Here is a 25,090-nt window from a genome sequence, read left to right on the forward strand (position 1 = left end):
TTGATGATAGGGGATCAAAACCGAACCCTGGGACTGAGTCTGTGCTGTGTCTTCAGGACATGGCAGGCACTTGAGTGCTTTTGTACATTTTAGGATTACTGTAGCTCTGGGAATATCTCCTTTCCTTCCACTGCAGGAGAGGAAACCTGCCCAAGGTTTTAACAGCTGAAGTGTGAAGAAGCATAGATAACCTTCTCTTTGCTTGCAAATTGGGCATTGTGGTGTTTTGGATATTCTGGACTGCCTGCCCTTTTAATTTAAAAAAATGCCCTGCGTGTTCCTGTAGCATTCAACTGGTTTCCTGGTGTGTTTCAGTGAAACAGTTTCTGCACAAGTACAAGATTGGTTTATAACTGATGTTTCCTGCTCCACTCTGGCTAAATGTGTCAGCCTGACCCCAAAACCAATTCTGAAAGACAAGATGTGTTTTTAAATATCTAAAAGACAGTGAGGAAAAACTGCCAGACTTCATGTCATCCTTGATTGGAACTGAAAAGGACATGGCTGTTCTGCTCCCCAGACAAGAGAGCACATTTGCAGCCTATAAAATGCTATTTCTAAATCTCAGTGACATGTCCTGACTGAAACATCTACACACTGACATGAGATGATGTTTTAGCAGATATAAACACACTAAAGATAGAACCAAAGCAAAAATCTGCTGATGTGCATTATGTGAGAGTTGTTTGAGATAATTAATGGAATTTCAAGGCTTAAGTGTTTGGTTACAGCAGATACTGTTGTCTTCTATCTAAATGAAAGCTACTAAAAGGATCTTGGCCATAACACTGTGCCAAGAAATACAGAGCAAAGGGAGGAAAACAAATCAATTTCTGCTTTGTTTGTGCAAACATACAATAAAGAACATGAACAAAGATCTGGGCTTGGTTATGTCAACACACTTTGTATATTAAAACATAGCATGTTTTTTCAATAGCACTGCATAATGAAATACAAACTACTTAAAGATGTAGCTTCTCTTTAGAGTACTTAACTTTGTCCTGTTTGTGCCTGAAGACCCTATGATAGGTCAGAGCCCTGTAATAATACTAGGTGATGGTCCGTAAGAAACCAGCTCTGTTTTAAATGATTTACAGATAAAGGAGGAAAGAGTAGTTTTTCTATTCTGAGGCAGGGTGCCTCAATGAACTCTCCAAGGTGTCTGTCTGTACCTCAGAATAAAAACTCTGAAGGTTCATGTGTTAAGTACATCCCCCCGGTGTTGTTTAAACTGAATTAGTTGCTTTCCATTTTCTTTTGATACCTTTTTTGGTCCTTAATGCCGTGTACAGTGCTTGACGGGCCCCTCAGTGGTGGGCAGGGAGCGGGAGGTCTCTTCGAGTGTGCAGGTCTCTCGTGTAGATGTAATTTTTGTTCAGCCTGTACACGGTAAAGGCCAAATCTGGTGGGTTTTGGTGAAAATGATCCCTTGAAGCAGAACAAGAGTATGTGAACGTAAACACAACGACAGCCAGCGCCAGGGGCTCTGCAGTTTTGAATCCCTTCCCACAGCAGTAGTTTAAACCTGTGGAAGTGTTTCCCTTCACGCATTTCTCTACGTTTTGACCTTAAAAATCCCTCTGAATTATTTAAAACAATTTTTAAATTATTGAAATTTAAATAAATGCAGGTGGGGAGGGTGGGCTGGACGAACTCGAGATACTCCGTTTGGCGACCTGAAAGCTGCGGGGGATCTCTGCGGGGCTGGATTTTGCCCTTTGTTCGCCGTTCAGTGAATCCCCGCTCCCGGGGACCCTCTTACCGCCGGAGGGGGTTTTTTTGTTAATTGTTTTACCTCTTTGTAGCCCCCAGCGGCAGCTGGCGCGGCCACTCCCCCACCTTTTGTTGTGCTAACTCCCGAGCGGGGGGGGAAGCTGGCTGCGTGGCCGGGGCGGTTGGGGAGCGCAGCCCGGGGACGCTGCCCGGCGGAGGGGCCGGCCCCGGGACAAAGGGCCGCGGCCCCCGGGGCAGCCCCGCTCCCGAGCTGCCCTGCGCTGAGGAGATTCAAACGGCGGCCCCGCCCGCCCGCGGCGGCCAGTCTGCCCCGGCCCCTCCCGGCAACAGGCGGGGCTTGGCTCGCATTGGCGGAGGGAGGAGGCAGCGCGCTCCTATTGGCTGGAGCAGGGTGGTCTGGGGAGGGGGGAGGAGGGTGAGGGTGTTATATGGCGTAGGGGAGCGGCCGCCATTTTGTGTGGGAGAGAGAGGGGCAGTGATCGGAGTTGGTGGAGAGGTTTGGGCTGTGCTTTGTGCTTTGCCGGGGGGGGGGGTTCGGAGAGTGACGGCGGAGGAGCAGCGGGGTCCGTTCCTAAAGGCCCGTGTGCGTGTGTCTGTGCTTGTGGGCGAACGAGACGGACAGAAGTCGGTAAGGGAGGAGCGGTGCGGGAAGGGCCGGGCGCCGTCGCCGCCATGTTGTGCTCGCTGGGCTGCTCCATTGTTGGGGAAGTGGGGACGGGGGTTCCCGGCTCCCCGCGGGGTCAGGCGTGACGAGGGACCGGGGGGCGTAGGGAAGAGAAGAAAGAAAGTTTAGAGACGAATAGACGGAGCTCTGGCAAGCGGCGAGCCTGTGAGGACCGCTCCGGTGGGAGCAAACAGCGGCTTGGTTTGTGCTAATGACGTTCCCTCGGCCCCTAGTTTTAGTCACAACAAGGCGAAAGCTGGAAATGCAGATGGGCGGCTCTTCCGGGAGCTTCTGGGGAGAGGTGGGTGGCGGTGCTGATGACCCTGAAGAGTGACACATCGATTAGGGGGAGGTGAACAGATTGGAGTGCCTTAAGATTAAAATACTAAAAAAAGATTTCAGAAGAGGATGAGCCGTGGAATAAAGAGGAAATAATTGTAAGAGTTAGTAAGGAATTACTTCGCTAATGAAGGAGAAAAAAACAGCTGACAGATTAGAAATGGAGCTCTGTTGTAATGGCTGGAGGAGGGTTTGGGGATGCGATTGGTTTCGTGGGAAGTGTTGGGACACTTGGGGTCAGTTTCTCTGCGTAGTAATTTGGGCGGTGCTTTCCTGTCCTGGTCCCACAGAGTTAGGCGGGGGAGTTCTCAAGGGGTGATTTTCAGGGAGGGTTTCTTTGTGTTCAGGAGTGATGCATTGAAGCGCTAGCTCCCTAAGAGTACATCCCAAAGTATTTTCTATTGTATTTGACTTTTTTTCCCTATTAAAAAAAAAAAAGATAAGGTTCTTGCTTGCCTGTTAAAATACTTATTAAGATATATAGGGAGAGCATGATAAAAATGCTGGTTTTTGTGAAATGCTAAGTATGATGGTGAAGTTCATATAAATAGAGTAAGATAAATACGGCTGCGTCGTTTGTTTAAAGTATGTTGTCATCTTTAACAAATAAGAGACACAACTGACTTTTATGAATTCTCTGAATTATTTCAGCTTATTTAATTTTTTTTCGAATTTGAAAGGGAAGCAATTGTTTCCTTAACCCGAGTTCAATCTTCTTTCTCATTTATGCAGTGGGACTTCTCCCTTGGAGCTTCTGTGCCGAGAATCCGATGTTGGGCTCGGCTACCTGGCTGAATACAGCAGATCAGCCCATGAAAACTTCTATTCCTAGCCAAAGGAAGGAGTCCAGCAAAAGGCAGCACCTACTCTTTCAGGCTTGGAAGCAGGAAAGGGGGCAAGAGTTGGAGAGTGTGGAATCTGAGAAGACAACTGAAAGGTAAATGGGGGTGGGAGAGGAACAGTATAGCGTAGGAGAGTTAGCATGACAGTGCGAAGTACTGTGTGATAGTATCTGGCTGTCTGCTTTGGAAGTTCAGTTACAAATGGCTGCTTTCCATTTGAGGTTGTTTTCAGTTCACTTTGAGTTTATGAGAGTAATTCTGGGACTTACTAGAGTAAGACTGGGGAGTGGCTTTATCAGTACAAACTTTGCCCAGATCTTTAGGTTTAACAAGCTTGGTTTAAATGTCTTCAGGATTAAATACTAACACCTTAAATTTGGCACTGTATTTTGCAAGCAACACGTCTTTCACAAGCAACATGTCTCACATTCTTCCAGTAACACCTTTCGCTGACGAGAAAAGAAGTGGTGTATTTAGTAGTTGGGCTGCCTGGAGGGAGGATCGGCGTTTTCAGAACTAGGTAGACAAAGCTGTGACTGTTAGTGAGGGGGCTGGAGTACAGTCCCTGAAGGAGGGATTGGTATATGATGTGCCGGTCAGCCATCAGCAGCAGAATTGTCAGTAATCTCCCACTCGGAAGATAGGCTGCATTATAATTCAGTTCTCATGAGCGTGTCAGCTAAGTTCTTGGGTATTATCAAAGTGGCGTCCTGTAAAGGAGAAAAAACCCTGCTACTATGAATTGATAGAAGTTTTGGTTAGATTGATTTCAGTCCCCTTGCTTAGAATCTAAAAATTCTCTGAAAGATTTTCTGTTTTTTTTTTTTAAAAAAAAAAAAAGTAGTAATGCACATGCCACCAACTTTTTCCCCTGTTTTTACAGGTGACATTTAAGTTGAAGATGGGTGGTGGAGAAAGATTCAACATTCCAGTTCCCCAATCTAGAAATATCACCAAGAACCATCAACAACTTAAAAAGAGGCAGAAGAATAAAGACCAGAATTCACAGATGAAGACCTATATGAAGAAAGAAAGAGGACATGGATGCAACTCATCATCTGGTGCATGGCAGGCCATGCAAAAAGGGGGAAAGAACAATATTCACTTCCCCAGTAATCAAAATTGGAGTCCTACTTTAACGAATCGCAACCTGTTTTTCACACCTCAAACCAATCAGAACTATGCTGGAGCAAAATTTAGTGAGCCACCCTCACCAAGTGTTCTTCCTAAGCCACCGAGCCACTGGGTACCTGTTTCTTTTAAACCTTCTGATAAAGAAATAATGACATTTCAGCTTAAAACATTACTTAAAGTCCAGGCTTGAGATGTAACGTTTCATATTTTTAGCTATTTAAATTTACAGGGTTCAAAATTTGAGAATTGTTATTTGTAACTCCAGATGCACGGGTGTACAGAACTAGCTGTTCTTGCTGCATGTAGTCAGTCATTTGGAAGAGAAGGGAGTGGAAGTTTACATTCCCCTGATGTTTTACCTCAAAAGTTGTGTGCTGTGTTCCCTTCACTGTGAAATAGGTATTTTCTCTATAATCAATCTAATCAAATCCTGAACAGTCACCATTTATTGTATTTATTGTAAGAGTAAGTGGCACTGTCTCCCAAAATTGGAATTGTTACTTTTTGGGATAGTGTTAGAAAACCAGCTTTTACATAACGTAATGTGGCATTAACTGGAAAAAAAAAAACGCACTGAAAGCTTTAGTCGGGTATTTTGTTGCTTTTCAAACTTGTGTAAAATTTGCTAGTTAAGGAAAAACTCTGCAGAGCAGATTTGCTGAGCAGAGGAGGCCTCTGCCTTGGCACTGGGTAAAGCACATTATTCTCTCGTGTGTACCTTTGGGCTTTATTTGGCACTTTTGAATTGGTGGACAAGCATTTCAAGCCTGTGACTAAAGTTGAGATCGAGGAAACATATTGGTACATGTTCTTGAAAGGATGGAAGAACACATTGGGCAAATGGTAATTTTGTCTCTCTTCAGCTGGAGATTGATTGGGACCTCAGCAAGTCAGACTGTGCCAAGTAGGGACATTTAGTTGCCAAAAAACTCTAAAAAATCCTTTGTATTCCGATTGCACTGCTGAGTTCTAAAATATGTTTTTGTATCAGGTTTTAAAATTGTGAAAAAGGTGGAGTAGTTCCTTAGGCTGGTCTTAAATTCGTTACCCTGTAATAATTGTTTAAAGTCACAGTAGCTTGTGGCAGGTGTTAAAATGTTTTCATAGGGAAGACAGAGCCATGTAAATAAATGTAAAACTTTGTAGCATATGTAAATTTATGCTGGGCTTTCCTGCACAGAAGTATTTTTAGTACAAAACTGGTGAATGTAAGATGACCATGTGGAGTACATGGCCTGATTTTTAAAAGAAGATATTTTGTTTAAAAAAAGGACATTGGTGGCTGTGCCCTTGCACTTAACATACAGTGAATATGCACGTTTTACTTGGTTGTGAGCTCATTTTTAAAGCAAACTCAGTGGAAAAGAGGCTTATTTAGAATTTTTTAATAAAATAAAAAAACCCAAAAAAAAGCTGCTGAAGTTTAAGATACTCATGTTCTGAATGTATGAGAGAGGTGTGTATTAAATGAGGAAAAAACCTAAGGTGTTTGAAATCAAATTGGATGTTTCACAAGAAATGCAAATGGCTGATAAAGCTGAAGTATTGTAACAGCATCTGTTTCTGAAACGACTCAGTGCTACAACATTATTTTGTGCCAGTATTTGCTAGAATTTGTCAACTTCAGCATGGGGATGGGGCAGGTGCCAGCATGCAGTTTTCAGTGATGTCACAATTCAGTTGATGCTATAATAGGAACAGCTGAACTGTGACAGCAGAATCCAAGGTTATTTAAAAACACAGTAATTACTAAAAAAGTGCTTTAACTTGAAAGGGATTGTGAAATGTTCTTTGAGATGTCTTTCTGTACATTCAAAATGCATTGGCAGCTGGCAATTACCTTACAAATAAATAGCTTACAACTCTACTGTTCCAGATAAGATGGAATTGGCAGTCTTTAACCTCAGTGTCTTTGTGAGCTGGATCTTTGCCAGCAAATGAGCTGTATCCCAGTTACAGTTGTGTGTACTCGACTTCAAATTGTCAATTGCTAACTGTACAAATCGGAAAGAACAAAAATTTAAATAAACTAAACTTTTCACCCCCTAAAAGCATCTATTTATTCTAAGATGGTAATGGGAAAGTGGGATTACATCACTTTTGCAGCTCAAGGAGTTCTATAAAGCTCTAACACTTCAGAACAATGATTAATGTACTTAAATGCCCTTTTTCATATCCCTAACTGGCAAGAAACTTTGATCTGCCAAGAATCAGCAACCTGAGAAGCTGCGGCATGTGTTCTGCATGTCTCTTCAGGCTGAGTGTCAGAACAAGACGACTTCACAAGGAAGGAGGTTTCTTCAACTCCAGCCCTCCTGGCAGTGATTTGTGAACATGGGGCTTGAAAATTAACATGGATGTTGCTCACAAAGACAAACCAAAGCCTGCTAAGGGGCTGTCAGGCTCTGCCCAGGAAAGCTAGACTAAGCCAGACAAGCTAGTGCAAGTAGACACAGCTTAAGCTTAGCCCAGTACAGTTGTGATCACACTCTCTGCTACCTCAGGACTAGAGGGAACTTCCTGGGGTATTGCAGTGCTTGGTGATAAATCTCCAACAGACTACAGCTGTATTAAGTAAGTCAGTCAGAAGGTGCTCTCAAGTTATAGTCAAAACTTGTACATTTTATTCCCAATTCACAGGGTTATTTGCACAGATGGAACACAAAACTCAAGAAGAAAGGATGTGTATGAATAAAACATTAGCATCTTTTGATCAAACACACTACAGGGTACATAGTCTTCCCTTCCTAGAATAGTCTCATCAGTAAGAGCATCTTTAGACAAATATTATAGCAATGGACTACAGACTTTTTAAGCAAGTTACAAGATAAATGGAGAAAACCAGCAATTATTAATGGGTGATTATGTCCTAAAAATGTGTAAATTTATCCCTTTGTACTTCAAAATGTTCATCTGCAACATCCCTGCCAAAAAAAATCAAGTAGCAGTGCTGCAATGTAGATCAATCCAATTGCCCTTCTCTGAACATATTTCAAGCTGTTACCCCAGACTAAACAGTAGGAAAAAAAAAAAGCAAGCTCTTTCCAAGAAGAGAGCTCAAAATAACATTCAAATTGAGAATTTCCACTTTGAATAAAGCCATTATACTGTACATTTAAACATCTTTAAAAGACATAGAAAGGATAACATTTAGCTTTCAGAGACCAGTCTATTATAGTCCCTAATTTAAACACCCAGCTACTTCACCACTAAATTTAAGGTTTTTAATTATCAGTTGGGTGCATGGACTTTTGGTGAAAAAGAAGTTCCAATAGAGCCTTCTATTACTGCTGAGAGAAATCAATACGCTGCAGATATTTTGGAGCACAGCCTTTACTTTCAGCAGAATTTTTACACACTACTTCAATTCTACAAATTTTGCAGGAATGACAAAAATCTAGTTGACCACAGAAAAACATAATTCCCACCGTTCTTGAGACTCCAAAAGAAAGATGCCTTATACATGATCTTTTGTAGCCTGCGGTATGTTCTTGCATTCCAGCTGTGCATAACCTGCAGGTAGCTTGCACAAGACAGGCTACTGCTTTTTTTTAGAGCAGGACTAGGGTACCTGCATCAAAGGAGGGAGATGTTATCTAGATGGGCTGTGGCTTGACTTGCATGAATGCGTAAACATTCCCTGCCCTTTTGGCCACATCCTGCTAACTCGTCCCCAACTGAAAGGCCCACAGAACAGCTTCTTCACAATTTTTCCATGGGAGCAAGAACTAGGACAACATCTTTATTCATGCACTCTTGAAACATCGTGGGTTTGTGTTCGGCTTTTCTGGCTTGTTCATATACACAAGTCAAGTCAAAGTTTAGTCCTACCTCTGGGAGAGAAAGAAAGAACCATCAGAACTGTCAGATACTACATTATACTTGCAATGAACTGGATTTTCAAAACAAAAAATTTAAACTGTGCTATACATAAATGTTGAGGCACACAATATAAGGACATGCTGATAAAATACTTAAGGTATAGTTACTGTTACTCTGCAGTCTCAAATCAGAACCTCAGCCTGGACACAAAGATGCTCTCCTCCCTCCTCCCCACCAATCCAGCTGCAATTCTGGCTGGACTAACGTGAGCACCAATTACAGCAATCCCTTGCAGGCTGCTGACAAAAACAGAACCACACTTCCCCACAGCACAGTCAGGTGGACCACTTTAAAGTAGGATTTTAGTCTTGAAGACTATACTGATTTAAGACAGCTGAAAAAAGGGTAGGGCTTTCTGCTGTTACAAGCCATTTTTATGGACAGCTACAAGATAATCACAGCTCAACTTGGAAAGTGTAAGAGTGGGTTTATCAAAGCAATTAAGTGCTTTTCATAGTTGTTTTCCTTCAGTGGCACAAGAAGAACCAGTTGTAAATACCACAAGTGCCAGGAGGCAGCTCGAATTTTAAATGTCATCAGCAAAGTTTTACCACCTTCTAGAGAACCACTGCTGGCACAATTTTTCATATGGCAAATATAAATCGATAAGGTGATACTAGAAAATTGGTTCTATATGAATCTTCAATTGCTGATTTTAAGTAGTTCATAACCTGGCTAATAATATTTGAATTATAACCATAGGGAAGTCCATCCAGCAATAATGAAGTTAATGGAAAAGAAATTTCAATATATTAGACTAAAACATACGCTTATCATTCTTATTTTGTCTAGTACCCCTTTAAAAATGTGAAATGATATTTATTCAGACACTAAATGATAAACTCCTGACTTTACTGAAATACCATAGTAAGGATTTTACTCCATAAGGGATGCATAGCTGTACTCCTAACCATGCTCTGGAGTCAAATTCTAAAGCTACAATAATTCCAGTGGATCGGTATTTCCTTCATTTTTTTATTACAGCATGTTTGCTAAATTTACAGCAAGCAGAAAATAAGCTGGGTCTTTAGTTATTTTGATCAAAACATTGATGTTTTAAAGGTAGTACACAATATTTGTTAAAAAGAACATATAAAAATACCTTTTTAGAAGCCTCTATAAGAAAGGAAATACAAAGTTTAATCCCACAACTTTCCTCTGCTAGAGCTGCACGCTACTGCTACAGTTTTAAATAGACCTTTTGCTGTTTTTAAACTATACATCCAGGAAAGTCTACAAAATTAAAGGAACGTGCATATAAATGATTGCATAGCAGAACATGAACATTAACTGCAAACAGTAAAGAAAAAGTTAGAAATTCTATCAAATGTACAAAGATTCTAGAATCAACCCCCAAGCACGTTCCAAGGCCAATATTTAAAAGCCATCTGCATTTTTTCAAAGGCCCTGCTGAAAACACTAAAACCCAAACCTAAAACATTTCTCTAAAAAGGAACTTTTTGAAATCAATGTCTTTATATGCTACTACATAAGACAGCAAGGAACACCAGGTGTTTGATGCTGGCTTTTGAAGGTAAACAGAAAAAAACGCCAAAAGCCATTTTCATAACAAAGTATCTTGCCTTCTAGAGAAATACTGGTAAGATTACACACTGGTTTTGTTATTTTTCACATTCAATTTACTAAATATACTGTATTAGTGATAAACTAAATAGCTAGAGATGCAGCTCTTGTTCATATCCAACTTCAAACATTTGTTCTTATGTAAAATGAAATCTTGTAACCAAACCACTATCCGTTCTGAGGAAGAAGTGATTCAGACTCGCTTGACCAAATAACTTTTTGATGTGTGAAAGCAAGCCTTTGTTATTCAGGAAGAGAGATGGCTACAGTTTTATACCTATGAATACACCAACTAACCACAGGAGTCATTGGCATAAAAGTTAAGTTCTTATATACTGTACACACACAACTCGAAACAATCTACTTTTATCTAACAGCAGGAAAACTAAGCAATTTTATGGTTAACTGCTCACTAAAATTTAGAATAGATACAAAAACTGCATAAAATATACACACAACCTAATATTTAGTTGCTCTGCCATTTGCTGAAATCTGAATTTAATTTTCCATTTCAAGATGGTTTTTTCCTCACACATTTAGTACTAGCAGCCAGGTCAAAAGCAGTGAAGCCTCTATCCTGACAAGTCACAACACTGCACAATCTCTGAACAAGCTTCCAAGACCAACTCTCTCCCCATGTAGTACACGCAAGGTTAGTACCATCTCTCCAGATGGCAGGGTTAAAGAGAAATCTCAAAAATATCTCTCCATAGAGCTCCATTTACCAACCTACTTGTGTCAGCGGGCATGGAGAACACAGAAACCTGCCTTTGAACAATGGAAATGTAAAATCGCCAGTCTGCATTTCACAGCAGTCAGTGTTGCACTACAACTGTCCAGTTTTCTGTTTTATCACAAAGTTTTGCATTAAAGAACAAGTTAAACAGTTGGTTTAACTGTTCAGCACAAACTGGTACCAATTTCTCTACGGGTATGACATTTTTAATAGGACAATGTTGCAAGTTACGATCAATCAAGTCATCACCAATATCTAAGCATTAAAAATGCAAATCTTTACAAAAATATACATAGAGACACCACAACCAAATCAGTAGCTGCCCATGACATTTAACCAAGTGGACATTCTCTCTCTCTCTCGCTCTCTCTCAGTGGCTTCTCAACACTGTTTTAATTTTAACCATTGTCGGCTACAGGGAAAACTGACAAAGAAATTATTTTTTAGCACTGCTGCAACATCATATTCCTGATAGTTTAAGTAAACTGAACTGTGTGTAAATGAATCTTACATGCCTAAAAACAACATGGATACACTGTTAGTGGCCACTGGACTTGGGACTAGTCCATGACCTTGATCTGGATTTTGACCTAGATCTAGAATGTGATCTTGACTGTGATTTGGATCTAGCTGGTTCTTTTTTTCTCGACTCCTTTTCATATCTTGAGCTGGACTTATAGTGTGTTTTAGAATCTGTTTTAGAGGTGCCTCTAGATTTGGTGTGAGATGCAGACCTAGACCGTGATTTAGCCTTCATTTCTTTCTTGGGCTGTGACTTGGATCGTGATCTTGAATTGGACTTAGATCTTGAAAAAGATCGATTGCGGTGTTTGAACCTATCAGAATAAAGGGGAGAGAGGAGATTTGAATGTAAAAACACTATTCTTAGACATCTAGTACATTAAAAATTGTTTACCGTTTTTTGCAGGAGAAACTTTTTTTTAAACCTATAGTTAAAAGGAATACAGTGATCTAGTTTTCAATTTAAAGGGTGTAAAAAGTGTTTTACCTATCATTGTCCGAATGGCTTCTGCTACGACGAGGTCTTCCAGTAGGTCTACTGCTAAAAAGGTACATCAGAAAAAGTAAACGGTGACAAATACCTATATATGTATACAAATGCTTAACAAATTATTTTTCAAGCTGTGCATTTGCTTTTAGTTATTCTTCAATGAAGTACAGAATAATTTCATTCAATATTTCTGATTTGCATGCAAGATATGTAACTCCCACAAGTAATTACAAAGTGAGTATAGAAAAAGATTATTAAAAATTTTAACAATTAAATAGTCAATGGGGTGTTTCTCCTCCAACAGACTGCTGTGCAGTTGAAGCCAAACACATACTACACTTACTTTCTGGGACTATACGATCTTCTATAGCTGTAATCAAAAGAACGACTTCTAGACCGTCTCCTTTCGTAACTCCGACTTCTAGATCGCCTATATCTGTCATAGTCATCGTAACGAGAAGAACTGTACAGGTTTCTCCCTTCCTTAGCTTTCATTTGATTTGGTGCTGTAAAAAATAGCAATATTTAACATCTTAAGTTAAAAAATATGCCCTACTTTGCCTTTAGTGACACTACTAATCCATGTATTCGGTATTTAGCAGAAAGCCTAATTCATGATTCTAGCAGATATGTTTATGAAAAGGACGGATGAGAGACTGCTGTATGCCATTTGCTTTTTGCTGCTTTAACCATTGGACAAAAATCAATGCAGCATTGTGGGTGTTACAAATGTAGGGAAAAATAAAAAAGCAACCCCATAAAACAGTAAGAAAGGACTAATGCTCCATAAAACCAGAACACAGAACTGGTTAAGGTGATTTCAGGCCACCTGGAAACTGATATGACAGGCCAAACCCATGACTGAAACAGAAATTCTAACATTCCTGAATATACCCAAAAAAGTGAAAGCTAATAGGGAATGAATTAAACATCCATTTTCTTGACTACACAGCACAACACCTTACACCTGATCCACCGTCTTCTGTAACAATTAAAAGACAGCTTATACAGAAGCTGCAATGGATGCCACACAAAGGGAAGTTTGATTCTAAAAGTACCTCCCCACACCAGAGCAACAGTGCATATTCACTCTGTAGCTTAGTTATTAAAATAATTAAGAAGAATGAATGAACTTATTAGTCTTCTGGTGTATTTTCTCCAAGCAGCACAGCTATCTTTCCCTTGTATTAAATCCCATTCTCATTCAAACCTAAAGACCATGCTCAAAGTATTTTAAACAGATCAAGCTGTAATGAACGCCACCTGTACTAAACAGCTACGACTTTTCAGTGCTGCTGTTCACAACACTATAGATTTGCTGTTCACAACAAGATAGATTTAGTTAATTTTTGTTCAGAAACTTAGAAGAAATCCCAATGTTTACAATACAGGACAGAAGCTTGTCCTTCAGAGCATATAATTTCCATTGACTTCAATAAAAGTTAAATGGGAGCATTTGAGGGAAATGTGGACAGTTAGGTTGTTTCTTTGATAGCTTTAACTGAAAGATCTTTAAGGCGCTTTTATTCCCAAGCCGTATGTGAGTATTATAGTCCTGTTTTAGATCAACAAGTACGTGTTAGGTTTACCAACAGCATGTTTTATTTTTATATCCGTATCTATCCATATATTATGTATATGAGTAACAGATGGAAAAGATATAGGTTCTCTTTACGATTAGCTGTTCAAAAAAGTAAGACTTCTGTTCCACGTTGAACTGAGATACCTCAAAATTCACTTTTATCCCGAAGCCAAATGAAAATGAAGTCATTACCTCAATCCTGGAAATTGGACTGCACTGGGAAATGTCAACACAGAATCACTAATACACTTCAACACAATATAAACATTGCAATACATTAAAACTGGGCTACTCATTTTGACAGGGAGAATTTTCAACAGTGTGTTTCTGCAAAGAAAGCTTGATAGAGCTGCATAGAAAGCTCCTAAGAATTTTCAGCTAGCAGCAAGAAACAGATTGTGTTAAGTGACCGTTATAATCGGTTATCTGTTTTTAATTAAAATGAGTCATTAATAGTTACTGGATAAAAAGCAAAACATCCACGTACTATTTTTATACAAGACCATATCATGACAATTAATACCACATGTAATGCTGCCCAGCACTAAACATTAAGGCTAAAATCACAGTCTGATGAAACACATGCAAGGCACTTACTCTTTCGATCCCCCTGTGCAAACTGGATTTCTATTTGCCGGCCACAAATCCACTTTCGATCCAAATTATGGAGAGCATCTTCTGCATCACGGACATCTTCGAATGTGGTGAGTGTTAAGGTACTTGGGAATTTGAATAGTTTAAAGATTTGGTACTTAAAATTTAAAAAAAAAAAATAAATCAGTTATTTTCTAATGTTACAGGGTTTTTTTTTGTTTTGTGGGTTGGGTTTTTTTTTTTAAGTTCTTTTGGTCATGCTACAGTACACACTAGTAAATTATTTTTTAATTAACCACCAGCTATCTGAGAACTCCTATAATAAAATTAAAATCTCATAATATGATCATGAATGTATCCATCAGCAAGCAGTTGCTATGCGATGCTCTAACTTTTTTCTTCTCCCACTTGTACTTATGCAAGGAAAAAAACAGGTATCTTTTTCAAAATACATTTGTTAACGGTCATTCAGTTCTCTCCACTACATCAACTTTACTAAAATTAAACCCTAGTTCTTAAATTATGTTAGGCACACCAACAATAAAAATTAACATGTGTCTACTAATTTCAGAATTGGGATAAAGCTTTCCTTTTTTTCACCAACCAATTTTAAGTTTAAGTTTTGCAATGCCATGGACATGTGTGTATACCTTCAGCAGTCTGAGATAAAAAGCATACACTAAAACCCCTACACTATCAGTCAGGTCAGATGTTCAGTTACACAGACATTACTAATTTTAATCCGTGAGATTGACCACTACTGTAATTCACACACCTTCATCCAGCTCCGTGACCTGAAAGGACGAATTGCCTTTCTCCTTGTAGCAACTCAGTTCATCATCAGCATCATCTATGCAGAAACTAAACTATCATGTTGTAGGTATATATCTTGATAAACCAAGAACGAATGCACTTTCATTCAAGACCACAGTTACAACAGCACTCACGAGAGAAATATTACAGGTTTTGTCAATGGACTAAACCAGAATCATTCATCAAATTACTGCTTACATGACAAACAGAAGAAGAACTGTTATTCTGTAGGATACATCAGGTATGACTCCTTTAATCTTGGCCACCATTCAACTTCATCTTGACCTTTAACTCTTTAAGTGCTTGTCAGAAGGACTTGTCATGAGATGCTTGGCCAAAAATGACAGATGGCTTTATCTTTTACTTTGAAAAACAACCTTTTCCCCCTTTTGTAGATAAAGCGAAGCTTTGTCTCCCATTATGGCTTGTCCTTCTTCCAGCTTTTCTTTATTTTTTCTTTTCCCAAACTCTCCCTTCTCTTCAAGCCTGATCCTTAAGAGGTCTTTGGCTTGTCTACTTGCCTTAATTGTTGAACTCTACTCTAAAGGTTCTTTCATGCTTTCTCTTTGGGGTCGCCATTACTGTACAGCTTTACATTCTGAGGCAACAACAGAGGACAGTAAATTAGGGGACAATATTAAAGAAAGAAGTTCACCTCATTTTTTATACAATCTGATTTTGATCAAGTGATTCCAGTTTCCATTTGTTAAATTAACAATGAATACCAGCCACAGTTTGCTAAGCACAAGTTTACTTATACACCAGTGATAATAAAAACGTGCTAGACAGTTTTGAGTCAGTGATAAATTTTCATTTAAATCATATAGTATTAATTTCAGTGACATAAGCAAGCTTTTATATTACTGGACTTGATTTAAGTTTTGCAAAAAGGCAAAGAACAATTGAGAGAAGTTAATCTTCAAAAATAATGCAACACCACAATATAAGTAAGACACTTATTAGATACAACACAAAAGTAAACTGCTTTTTCATTTAGATTTGTTACCTCTTACACAAACTTGAATTTCAAACTTCAACACCCCTCACTAATCAGCCATCTGAAGAAAGGATATTGAACATAAGCAAATCCTCTGGGACGACGAGTGTAGAAGTCAAGTGGAACGTATACATCAACTATAGGCCCATAACGACCAAATTCACGGCGCAAGTCTTCAGACCTAGAACATCACAAATATCTTATATGTTTTTTCACTGTTACAAAACATCCACCAAATCAATAATAATAATAAAAATCTAAAAATCTACAATCAATATGACCACCCATCTTTTTGGAAGCAGTTGGTAGAAGATGCATGTAGCAAAATATTTTTTGGGAAAAAAAAATGTTTGAGCAATTCATTGTTAAGCAACACACTAGACTTTTCTGAAACACTCAAGACTCAGGATGCTTAAGATATACCCTGGCATTTTGAAACCAGCGTTGAGCAGAACTCTACAACAGAACTGTAAACTGAGAAGCGACACCTATTAGTCAATTCAATGCAGGATGTACTGGCAAAGGTGGGCAGAAAGGGAAAAGAAGGATCTAAGAATTATTGTTATTCAAGTACCTCATGTAACTCTTGACAATGATTTTGCAACATGCAAACATCAACTGTAAGATCCAAAGAAACAGTATGAGAACAAACCAGTCACACAAACTCATTTCCATAGAATAATCAATACTTACAACCACATCAAATAGAGCAAAACTTGAGTGAGCAACCATTCATGCCCTTAGGATAGCTTTTCCCAAGAGGTGGCTTTAAGAGAGCTGAGCACAAAACTGTTGAAGAGATCTGTAACTATACTTGAACAACTACTGTCTCTTCAACAGAGAGGTTTCTTAATCACATCAGCTTCTTTACATGTATTTTTTTGTCATTTGAGGACAATAACCTGTATGAGAAAGATTGATGTAATACCATATTTATGTGGTATGAAAGAGTTACTGCTATTCATTTCTTTCTCATCGGTTGGGAAGGAATCTGCAGTGCATATAGTCAATGACGGCAGAAGGCAACTACGACAACCAACATCAAGATCTCACAAAGAAACCATCTTTAAGAAGAATGTAGTGTCTAATCACAAGCTTATGGTGAAAGCCTCAACAGGACCCATGTTATTTTAAAAAGTTTGGAAGTAACAGCCCTCCCTGACTGTTCTTACAGTTAAATAAACTACCAAAAAGAGAAAACTCACTAAAAAAAAAAATTGAAGCTATTTACACTTTTGACCACAAAAAGGTTCCTAATTTGTGCCCATGGTACTGTTATCTGCTGAACAACTTGGGTGCAAGCTGCCCAGGCAGCAAGTTTGAGAAGTTATGCTTGCATTTTGTAGACTAGACATTACATTACAGGGACTTCCATACAAATTCCCCAGTAATTAACAACACAAGAGTGCTCTAACTCACATATGCATTCTATACTAATAAGCTCTATAAATGTTTCACAGCTGATAAACACAGAAGGGACATGATAAACTGCGAAACAGGAATGGAGAAATCTAGCAGCTTACTAAAAATATCCAAGCAATAAATAAGAACCTGTGCGCACTTTCTAATTATTTCAAATCGCTATGAAAAGTTATTTCACTAAGTTGCTGCACGTATTTAGTCCTTACGGGATTTTGCTACAATACAATTATTATGGAACAAAAGCATTGTTCCGCCCCCCCCCCAGTGACTGTCATAAGAGGACACGGTACATAACAATTAATGCAGTAACATTCCACCCGAAGTAGCAGCAATTACCATACTAACGGACCCAACTACGCCAAGAATTTTGGGGACACCCACAGCAGACGCGCTGTTTTCTCCCTTCCTGGTAACAATCGCTGTATTTCAAAAGAGCATTCAAAACTCCGGCGGCTGCTGAGCACTAAGGCGCAGAGGCGGCTATCCCTCAAGCAGGCACCCAAATCCCGCCTCGATCTCCCGCTGGACAAACTCAAACGCGGGGACGAGAGCTTCACTTTCTTCCGCCCCAGCTTTGTTCTTTCTGGACGTTGTTTTGAAACCGATCCTCGTGGAGAGGAGGGAAATAGAGCAGCATGGCGAGGAGGGAGAGGAAAATGGAGAAGGGCGCGGGAGGCAAGGCGGGGAGAAAGGTAAAGCAGAAGAAGGGCGCAGGGCGGCCTCTCCCCCTCCCCTTCCCTCGCTCCGGCAGGGCCCCCGCGCCCCTCCGGCGGCAGCCGCCCGCGCGGCCTAGCGAGCCCGCCAAAGCCTGCGCAGCCCCCGCGCCCCGCTGGCGCCCGCCCCCACTCACCGGGTGTCGTCGGCCACGTTCCGCACGAAGAGCGAGGTGTTGGGGGGGCGCAGGTAGCGGGACATGGCGGCGGCGGGGGGGGGGGGCGCGGGGGAGGGAGCGAGCGAGCGGCAGGGCCCAGGCGCTGCGGGGAGCCGAGCGGCTGAGGCGACCCTCCGGAGCTGCACGCAGCGCCACCGCCGCCCGCCCGCCGCCTCTCGCGAGATTTGCCGCGGGGCTTCCGGCGAGAGCTCCGCGCGAAGAGGGAAACACGGGGGGAAAGGCGGGGGAAGACTGCCGGCGCCAAAACCGGCCCTGCCCTCACTGCGCAGGCGCTCTCAGCCCGCCGAGAACGCGCGCACGCGCAGAGTGCGCCCGCCCACCGTCACTCACAGCCCGAGCGGGAGCGCCCCCCTGCCCTCCAGCGCCGCCCGCGCATGCGCCCTGCTGCGCCCCCCCGGCCGCTCGCTTTTTCCCGCCGAAAGAGGCAGAAGGGCGCGAGCTGCTCTCCTCGCGCGGGCAAGATGGAGGCCGGGCCTTCGCTGTGAGGGGAGAAGGTGCCTCCTGCCTCACGCAGTCGTTTCTCGGCGCCACGGCTCGCTCATGTGCAGTCGGCCAACACAACGAGCTGACGCAGCGGCAGGTTGGGGTGTCGGGCCGTGGGGCTCGCGGTGTGAGGCCTTTTCCCGTGGCTCGAGGTATCGCTGTTCTGTGGCCCCGTCGCCAACAGCGTTCTTGTGCCCCAGGAGTTTTCATCGGACAGTTGTAGATCAGCGCTATTTGCGAAGGACCAGCCCTTTTTTAGTAAAGCCGTTTGTGTGATGAGAACAATAAAGTGGGAGGGTGGAGAGATTATATTATTTGACACCTTAATGTGTGACTACCCAACAGGTACACGGGCAGATAAATGGCAGATCTGTGACTGAACAGTTACAAGTGATGTGCTGAAGGGTTCACTAAAGCAGAGCGTCTGCGTCTTTGCTTTGAGGAATTCTTTGAGGAATTTTTCAGCCAACTGCAGATGGGAGAGGAAGAGTTGATGCAGTCCTGCTGTCTGTCACTAGTGTATTTTCACTTCTTTATTTTTAATGGCTGAATATGAATGAAAACACTGGTGGGTGGATGCTGCTGTTCATACCCTGGCAATCTCACACTCAGAATTGCCTGACATTTCTACAGGTTTTGAATGACAGATGAAGTTTGATCACTGACAGAGGAGGTGTATGTCAACTATATATGCTGTTCTTCCGAAAAAAAGAAGATTATGGTGGTTGTACACTCAGTGGTCTGTGTTCAGGACTGCAGAAAAGAGATGAGGGTCTCTGACAATGTTTTCTGCATTTAATATTTACAGTGAACACTATTCTGTACTAAGTATGCTAGCAGCAGATTGAGTTTGTTACCTTGTGCAATATATACACAGATCTGCTTACACAAGTCCTCAAAAGAACATAAAAATCAAGCCAAGAAAGCACATTAGAGACTGAAATTATGGTGGGGGTGCGTGACACAAAGCAGGAAATATTCCTTCTGTAGACATTCTGAAAAACAATGGAATCACCAAAGAGTGGAGTTTGGTGATGAATAGAAATACTTGCTGCCAGGATTACCCTTTCAGAGCTTTCCGAATTGAAAATGAACAGTTTTGAACAAGATCCAAATAAGATTATAAATACTCTTATGAAGTCCTTTGCAGAAAAATTCACTTGGTTTTGTGGAAGAGTGGATCCAGTGCTGTCAACAAAACCTGTAAGAGTTTGTCATCCGGAAACGATCGATTACTTTGGGCAATGGGACAAGGTTCACAATCTGATAAAAATCCTTCAGGTTTTGACTGCTTCACATAAGGAACTGCACTGAATATTTCACCTAAATCTGAGATGTGCTGTGGCAGAAGAATATTACCATTGGATTGAAAAGCTCAGCATGGTTGTTGGAAATAGTAAATCACCGCAGTTGTGAAGTAAGTAAGGTGAAGTATTCTTTTATGAATTTTTAGTGCTTTCAAATCAAAATGCTTTAGCGTTAGTTTAAATTCTATATAGTGTGTTTTTAGTATGTAGTATCTACAGTCTATAACTTAAACTACCTTTGTATACCAGTTGTCATGTATTGAGGTCGAACTTTGATAAGGGGTTGGATAGGGAAGAAGCGAGTTCGCCAGGCAGATTATGTCAAGTGAGCTGGGAATATTTGAGTAGTTATTGAACCAAAATAAGACTTTCATGTTTCTTTCAAAAGCAAACAAATATATACGCATATTGCCTTAACATCATTCCCATTTTATGTCATAATGTATCAAAGCAAATAATTGTTGTTTTGTAACAGGCTTTAAAAGTGTAGTGTTCAGAGTAATGAATGATCTCTGCATTAGTTTAGAAATAAACCTGAAGTGTCTCATATTTTGCATCCTACAACTTACTGATACAGTGTTTGGTCGTTGAAGTGTTCTGCAAATTTACTGTTAGAAAACTATGCTCTGTTTTGTAGTGCTTCATTTGTAGTTCGCAGCAGTTACCCAGCAACTTCCAAACAAAAGTGTTTCAAGCTCTTACATGGCTTTTTGCAGTACGGACACTTTAAAGCAGCCTTCTCCCTGAATTTTACCAGTGTCTGGTTTTCTGTTCTGTTGATCTTATTTATGTGTAACTCACATGGAATTTAATTTAGTCTGCAAAAGTGTACTTAGCATTATAACTGCCTGGGAAACAAAATGAACACCATGATACTTGCATGGTTACGCCAGTAAAACTCCCCATGAGGACAGTCTTATCCCAGAATAAGAATACACTTCCCAGATTGCTTATATCATGTTGCAAGTGTTATTAACTAAAACACAACCTCCCCCTTCACAAACCGCCCTTCTCCTAGCACAGGAAGATGTAGACTCAGCACTCTTCACTGGCATAAAAAGTCCCCGTGAGGGTTTTAAATGGCGTAATCAGTCCAGCAACTTTTTTCATGGAGGTCTTACACCCAAGACCAATTCTAACAGATCTGTGGTGACTTAAGTATGAAATAGGACTGCTAATATGGTAGGATCTAATCAGCAGTGAACGGAAAAATGGTTATAGGCATGGGTCCTGTGCATTTTGTACTTCAGTAGAGACACATAATCTGAATATGAACGGTCTACTACTTCAGCTTCACAAACTTGAACTATGACAAGCAGATATTGTGAGTATGTTGCAGATTGGAAGAATGTTTAATTCCCTTTGCTCTTGTAGTGCCTCATTTTTGTTTAATTGTACTCTTGTGTACTTCAGTGTAAAAGCAGTCATTCCTATTATTACTTTGTAATTGTTTATGACTGTTGAATACTCCATAGCTTTTAAAATATTACTGTTTCTATTCCTGTTACAGACACGTGGTACAGATCAGCTAAACAAATGTGTAATTGTTCTTTGCTGGCTAGGTTATAAAGAAAGGGTTTTAGTACAAGACCAAAGTTTACTAGACAAAAAAAACGAAAGCTGAATATTTTCACTGAGTATGTAAGAAATCAAGAAGCATTTACATCAGCATTTGTTCGCTCCCAAGGATTATTATGATAAATCATAATGTTCCAGTTAATGTCCAGGTTTGGTTGTCTGGGAGGCAGACTTCTATCACGTTGAGTATAGAAGGGATCTGTAAGTGTACTCAGGGAAAACACAGTCTCATAATAACGGGAAGTGATGCATGTGTGAAAGGAGAGTAGAAATCATAATTATTTTCTGTACTATTTTTTCAGATAACAAAGATCACACCTTGTGGAAACTGCACTTTATTTTAGGTATGTACAGATGTCACAAAGAAGGTGGCCTGTCTTTAAATTCTCTTGCTTCTTCTGATAAGCGTTACTCCACCAGAAGTCATAGTCTGTAGAAGACAGATATGCATAACTTGGTTTTCATTTAGACTGTAGGAAATCTTTTTATAGCTAAATGACTGCAAGTTGCTATAATTCATGTATAAATCCATCTTATTCCACAAGAAAATACATTTTCAGTACCTGCCTATAAATATGTGTATAACATTCATACCAAGGCAAATTTTTATATAGAATTTGTTCTAAAGACAGAACTAAATAGAAGTGCCATGATCAATTGCAATTTATCATTCTGTTTTAAGAGGTCTCATAGATACTACCAGAAAGATATGCTTCCTGTGATAAAAATCCACTATCCCAAATAGTAATGGGTTCTTTTGCCGTGTGTTTTGCTTACTTAATTTTAGAAAAGTAATTTGAGATATTCAAAATAATCTTAGGAAATTGTATGTTCAAAACATTTAACTTTACTACAAGAGTGACCGCTAACAACATTAGTCTTTATCCAAGTGGACACTTCTTAGAAGCCTAATGAGCTTAATGCTAGAGAAAAGAGCTCTTTGTCAGTACTGAACAGTTTAGAAATAACTAAAGAACTTTGAAGAATTGTAGGTGGAATGAGTGTGTTGTAAATTTTCAGGTTTGACTCGGCCTTTACTTTCTTTTCAGAGCTAATGCTGTGGATAAAGCTAAGGGTGGAAACACTGCTATAGTAATCTAGAGGAATTTATAAGGAGTCTTTCTGCAACACACTCAGCAGCTGAAGCCGTTCACACTTCAGTGCCTAAAATTCCCCCCAGGGTAGTAATTAATAAAAAGATTTGTTGAGCAGGATGCATTAAATATATGAGCAATGTTTAAAGGGGACTCATCTAAGGCAATTGGTTTTAATAAGAAACAGGGATAATAAAGGATACTAGTAGTATTTTCCACTAACTGTGGTTAGTTTGAAATACTAAAATTCTGTATCTGCAGATTTAAGCACCTGTAAGGAATTCTGCAAGTAATGTAGTAATTTTGGGGCCAGGATTTTTTTAAGGTATTGAGCTTACACTAAGAGCTAATCAGCATAAAACATATTTTCCTTCAGCATTTTTCTTAATGTGCCATTATTTTCTAACACTTACCTCCACCATTTCATTTCCTTTAATTTCTTGCTCATGAGAGAATTTTTCTGATTTGCACACAAGCTTCCCATTTACCATGTTCACAGTACACTGTTGAAGCAGATTTAGAAATGATAAAAAATTTTAGATGTTGGAATTCAATTAGAATAAGTAGGGGGCTACATAAATAGGAAATAAATGATACCAATGCTTCATAATCACATCTGCTAATTTAAACTGGAGACCACAGCATTTTAATAAGAGTTTTAGAAGAAACATTCCTGTTTGTTGAAATGATAGAAATGTATGCTAATGGAAATGGTGCAAACAAGTTTCACTCATACACAGAAACTGAAGTATAAGGATGAATAGAGAGATGCATCCGTTCCTGAAATATATTACCTTTAGCTTTCTGCCATCCATAGTAGTAATGTCAGCCTCTTTTCCAAGCGTAAATGAGTTAGTTACAGATTGCTTGGGTGTTTTTGATGTCACAACAAAGTCATCTCCTTTTTGTTGTATTTCAACAACAGGCTTAATATCTTTGGCGATTTTGATAAGGTCATCTGGCAATGCTGTAAAAAAGGCAAAAAAGGACTTTTTCTGTTATCAAGTAGTGTGTTGATGTGAAATAGCAAATTATTTTCTCCGATAAAGGTGCAAAAGATACAAACCAATAACAGAAAGTGATGTCCAAGTTAAAAGACAATTCCTGTTTTGGATTCCTCACTTCTCTATGGCATATTGTTCCATTCCATCTAGTCTGTATATCTTTTGATACTATATTGGTTAATCTTGTGTCAGAATATGCATTGTTTCTTTCAGTAACAGCTTGCCATGTGATGACATTTCTCCATGACGAAAACCATGTGTGTATTATTTTGTTTCCCTCACTTCTTCCCAGGGAGATTGGAGGTGGGGTTATCTGCCTGGGCAGAGCTGCAACAGTGCAAGTTGTCTCAAACTACCTTATCTGGGTGTGTCTAACATGATTTGAGAGTATCATCTTTAGCAGTAGAGGGATTGGTCAGGCATCATACTGTAGGACTAGGCTTTTCAACTGTAACTGAATTTTATTCTACTGAATATTTCTTAGACACTCTTAAAAACCCCAGTGTGAATGTTTTTGCCAAGATTGTCAAGAGGGTAAATGCGTTTTTGTTAATGTGGGCACCTACTAAGTCATAACCACCAAGTCTATGCCTTACAGATTACTAAAGAGCTATCGCATATGTTAATCACTAGTGCTGTAGAAAGTGCCTGCACTACTAACAGTACGTTGGAAATCTCTATATGTCATTGACAACTTGTTTCTAGTTAAATGTATTTATAAAGTTATGTGTTAATCATAACAAGTTGATTTCTGATATACCTCTTCTTTCATGAGGGCCTCATCTTATGTTAAGATAGGGATTTGGGGGTTATCTGGAACCTTTCTATATCGATTTTTATGATTTTCAGCTTCTTTTAATTTCCAAATTAGATGTAACAGACTTACCTGGCAGGGGGTAGTTTGTCATACAAAAAAAAGAAAAAAATCATGGAAATACAGTAATAAAAGATGTTATGCAAAATGGGTGTTGCAATCCGAGCAAATTATTTCAAAAGTAACTAGACACTTACCAAGAGCTTTCAGAAACTGTTCATAGTTCTCTTGAGCATAGACCTGCCAGGTTCCATTGAACGCCATTATGGATGTTTTAATGCAGTTTGGGGCAGTGATGCTAGCAGGCAAGTGAGGGGTCTCCCTGGTCATTCCGATGCTATTTATGGAAAGGGAAAGGCCAGCCCAAATTGTGAGATGACTGGCTAATTATTAACCGTGAAGTAACAATTATTAATCATTTATTTGTTCTTAATGATCATAACCTCTAGTTCATTCTGCTTTGTAGAAAGTCTTACCTTGACCAGCTGGTTTGGGATGTTATGTTTATTGTGGGTTACTGAACTCAGGTAATTATTTGTAATTGTTGTAAAGTGTTGCATGGATTAATTGGTTTTCTTTTTGT

General features: G+C 39.9%; 3 protein-coding genes across 4 annotated transcripts; 1 reads left to right on the forward strand and 2 right to left on the reverse strand.

The window, feature by feature from the left end:
• The first annotated feature begins 2,223 nt into the window (after positions 1-2,223).
• Positions 2,224-6,748, forward strand: PNRC2 (proline rich nuclear receptor coactivator 2). Its single transcript, XM_059830844.1, has 3 exons — positions 2,224-2,362; positions 3,470-3,674; positions 4,463-6,748. The coding sequence occupies exon 3, from the start codon at positions 4,481-4,483 to the stop codon at positions 4,901-4,903; it is 423 nt and encodes a 140-aa protein (XP_059686827.1). The 5' UTR covers positions 2,224-2,362; positions 3,470-3,674; positions 4,463-4,480; the 3' UTR covers positions 4,904-6,748.
• A 4,339-nt stretch (positions 6,749-11,087) lies between these two features.
• SRSF10 (serine and arginine rich splicing factor 10) lies at positions 11,088-18,251 on the reverse strand. 2 transcript variants are annotated; one of them, XM_059830854.1, is made up of 6 exons: positions 18,186-18,251; positions 15,990-16,094; positions 14,107-14,210; positions 12,271-12,433; positions 11,925-11,975; positions 11,088-11,751 (listed from the first exon to the last, which is right to left on the reverse strand). In XM_059830854.1, exons 1-6 carry the CDS (start codon positions 18,248-18,250, stop codon positions 11,454-11,456), a joined length of 786 nt encoding a protein of 261 aa, XP_059686837.1. In that variant the 5' UTR covers position 18,251; the 3' UTR covers positions 11,088-11,453. The 2 variants fall into 2 exon arrangements, with proteins under 2 accessions (XP_059686837.1, XP_059686836.1); XM_059830853.1 differs by having other exon boundaries at positions 11,925-11,978.
• A 3,663-nt stretch (positions 18,252-21,914) lies between these two features.
• Positions 21,915-24,790, reverse strand: LOC104253435 (fatty acid-binding protein, liver). The gene is made up of 4 exons (XM_009806898.2): positions 24,705-24,790; positions 23,484-23,656; positions 23,103-23,192; positions 21,915-22,025 (listed from the first exon to the last, which is right to left on the reverse strand). Exons 1-4 carry the CDS (start codon positions 24,769-24,771, stop codon positions 21,975-21,977), a joined length of 381 nt encoding a protein of 126 aa, XP_009805200.1. The 5' UTR covers positions 24,772-24,790; the 3' UTR covers positions 21,915-21,974.
• Positions 24,791-25,090: the final 300 nt, after the last annotated feature.

The sequence above is a fragment of the Gavia stellata genome, chromosome 29 (genome assembly GCF_030936135.1).
Source record: "Gavia stellata isolate bGavSte3 chromosome 29, bGavSte3.hap2, whole genome shotgun sequence".
Classification (NCBI taxonomy): domain Eukaryota; kingdom Metazoa; phylum Chordata; class Aves; order Gaviiformes; family Gaviidae; genus Gavia; species Gavia stellata.

Excerpts from the sequence above, each read along its gene's own strand:
- PNRC2 (XM_059830844.1), top strand. The coding sequence starts at position 4,481 with ATGGGTGGTGGAGAAAGATTCAACATTCCAGTTCCCCAATCTAGAAAT.
- SRSF10 (XM_059830853.1), bottom strand. The coding sequence starts at position 18,250 with ATGTCCCGCTACCTGCGCCCCCCCAACACCTCGCTCTTCGTGCGGAAC. Across the intron at positions 16,095-18,185 it reads AACGTGGCCGACGACACCCG|GTCTGAAGACTTGCGCCGTG; the intron begins GTGAGTGGGGGC and ends GTGATGTTCTAG. Across the intron at positions 12,434-14,106 it reads TGCACAGGGGGATCGAAAGA|CACCAAATCAAATGAAAGCT; the intron begins GTAAGTGCCTTG and ends TATTTTTTACAG.
- LOC104253435 (XM_009806898.2), bottom strand. The coding sequence starts at position 24,771 with ATGGCGTTCAATGGAACCTGGCAGGTCTATGCTCAAGAGAACTATGAA. Across the intron at positions 23,657-24,704 it reads ACAGTTTCTGAAAGCTCTTG|CATTGCCAGATGACCTTATC; the intron begins GTAAGTGTCTAG and ends CCTTTTTTACAG. Across the intron at positions 23,193-23,483 it reads TGGATGGCAGAAAGCTAAAG|TGTACTGTGAACATGGTAAA; the intron begins GTAATATATTTC and ends CTGCTTCAACAG.